Source organism: Brassica oleracea, chromosome C6 (assembly GCF_000695525.1).
Source record: "Brassica oleracea var. oleracea cultivar TO1000 chromosome C6, BOL, whole genome shotgun sequence".
Taxonomy (NCBI): Eukaryota; Viridiplantae; Streptophyta; class Magnoliopsida; order Brassicales; family Brassicaceae; genus Brassica; species Brassica oleracea.
The window spans coordinates 29,770,827-29,773,493 of record NC_027753.1 but is presented as its reverse complement, the minus strand read 5'-3'; the positions used below and the strand labels follow the sequence as shown (position 1 = coordinate 29,773,493).

Below are 2,667 nucleotides of genomic sequence, written 5' to 3'. Positions count from 1 at the left end.
GTTTGTAGATGGTGAGTACAGAGAATCTCACAAAACGTGTTCACTGCAAAAGAGCAAGTGTTCATAAAAGTACTACAAGACGTGGATAGTTAAGGAAGGTCTCTCAAAAACCCCAAATTGGCCAATTATCAAGTCAAGATTGTTGGAATCAATGGAATGAGAAGGATATTGGTTAGACAAAAAGCAAAGGACAAATGTAGAGTGATGTAGGGAAACCAATGAAGAGAGATACTTAACTTCTCTTTGTACAATCATTATCAGATTCTTCCAATAACAGCCTTAATCTTACTTAGATTTCCAAAGCAATGTTTTGTTTAAGTGAATCTATATTCCCCAGGGACCCACTGTCCTTTTGCACTTTTCAAGCTTCTCCCTCCAAATCCCAATAACTGATATATATCTACTGGACACATGAACTCAGAAGGGATACAATCTCATTCTCATTCTCATTATCCCAAACCCTCTCTCATTTCTTTGAAGAAAAAAATAAAGATACTCTTAGATTCTTCTTGTCTCCATATAAGAGCAGATATGATGGGTTCCAGTAAAAGGATGATGTTTTGTCTTCTTGTCTGCATAGGATTATTATCAGACAACAAATATAAGGTCTCAGCGTTGAGTAGAGAGTTTTTCCTCAAAGAAACACAAGGAGACAAAGCTGGAGTTCATCCAGGTGATATTGCTGAGCTGAAGAACATGGATATTCATTTTAGGTACAACCGTGAAGAACACGGAATCCTCAGCGGAAATCGACGCATTCTTGGGGAGGTTAACAAGGATAAAGTTAAAGCTGAGAAGATGCAAGCACAAAAGAATCAGACAAAGGACTCATTGCAATCAAGCAAGAGACATGTAAGACGAGGATCAGATCCTATCCACAACAAATCGCAGCCATTTTCTTAAGTGGCACAACAAGAATGAGATACAGGAAAAAGGCAGTACACTATAGAAATGCAAGAGGAGGAAGAAGACGAAAAAGGCGCAATAATCAAGCTGGAGGTAGGCTAGTTGGGTTTTTTCGTGCAAGTATAGATTTGATAGAACACAGAATATTGGCTAATGAAGCCATCGTGGTATGATCTGTTCAGATACACCAGGATAACACATGATTAGTTTTTTTTTCAAAAATTTCTATGGACTTTTTTTTTGCATTAGTTATAAGTTTCTCGATAAGTTTTCTTCTTTCTGCATTGCTTTGAATCCACACAAAAACATATCTCATGTGTATACAATATCTCAAAGTTTTAATCATCTGTAACTTCACTGTGAAACCTCTCTCTGGACTTAAAAAGGTAACCACTTCTGTCTTTCTAACAATACCAACAAGTAAAATGAGTATCCAGGAAAATACAAACCGCCTCACATATCTTCAGGAATATCTAGATGTGTGACGTTACCAGAGATAAATCATTATCAGCTTAATTTATTCGTTAGCCCCAGTCTATAAAGTAAATTATTGGGCTCTATTCTTTAAGGTGTTTCGCTATAACCTCTCATCAACAAACATTGGGATAAAATTATTTTAGTCTGGTTTGTATTAGTAATGTAATGTTTTACCACCTCGATTCTAATTTGGTAGTATTCAAATTTTCTGCAGAAAAACAATTATTGTTATAATTAACTGGTAAGTAACGTTTATGGTGGATAACTTTCTCAAACTTCACAAGGTAAAAGCGATGATGTGTGGCATAATTTTAAAAGTAAAGAAAAGCTCAAACCTCAACCATATGTTATTTGTGCATATGTATACATCTAATATAAATTTGTCTGAGTGGTAACAGAAGAACATGGTTTCTTCCATGTGGATAATCAAAGCATCTCTCCCATTTGGCAATGCTTTCTCTCGACCAAGCGGTTGCGTCTGTTTAGCTACTTAACTCGTGTGTTTAAATTGTTGTATTGTCTGCTACTGTTTTTGGTGTTGCCTCTTTTCCTATTCTCTCAGTTGTTTAACATTTTCGGTCTTATCCGTTACTAATTATTCCCGTAATTCAGTCAAAAAAAAAAATTGGTATAAAATTTAACATCTATACAGGAAAAAACAGAAGAGCATATGGTGCAAAATACAAAAATAAATATGCTTGAAGTGGAATATACGAATAATATTAAAACAAACGGTGCATAACACATGGAACAAAAACGGCTTAGAAGCATTAATAAAACAACCTTAATCAAACAACTACTACCACACCTAGGCTCTGGGAAAAGAAATCTGATATCCAAACAAATCCGAACAAAAAGTCTGAATCTAGAGTCCATTTCTGAAATGTAGAAATATCAAAATGGATCCTATAAATATGTATAAAATATGTAAGTGTTATTAGCCGAACCTATAAGAAGCTAAATCTGAAAACCCTGATCCGAACCCCTGATCCCATGCTTAAGCACAGCGTCCAACCATTTACAAGGAAGAGAACAGTACGTGGGATTAAACCCGGGACTTAACTCGTCATATATGGGCTTTATAATCTCTAGAAGATAGTCAACTGTATAAGTAAAAAACTAAGAAGAGGAGATGGACTAAGATGTAAAGCCCAAACAAGCCCATAATCTAAAACAAACTCACGAATCGCGTCCGTTGATTAATCAAACTCTAAGAAGATCTGATCCGTCAGATCTAGGGTAATAGGGTTTTGGAAGTGGAGAAGGCTTTATATACATCTATTA

The 2,667-nt window shown here is 35.5% G+C and overlaps 1 protein-coding gene across 1 annotated transcript; it reads left to right on the top strand.

Annotated features, from left to right (window-relative positions):
* The first annotated feature begins 461 nt into the window (after positions 1 to 461).
* On the top strand, positions 462 to 1,161 carry LOC106299598 (CLAVATA3/ESR (CLE)-related protein 45-like). The gene has a single exon (XM_013735662.1). The coding sequence runs from the start codon at positions 532 to 534 to the stop codon at positions 901 to 903; it is 372 nt and encodes a 123-aa protein (XP_013591116.1). The 5' UTR covers positions 462 to 531; the 3' UTR covers positions 904 to 1,161.
* The last annotated feature ends 1,506 nt before the right edge of the window (positions 1,162 to 2,667 follow it).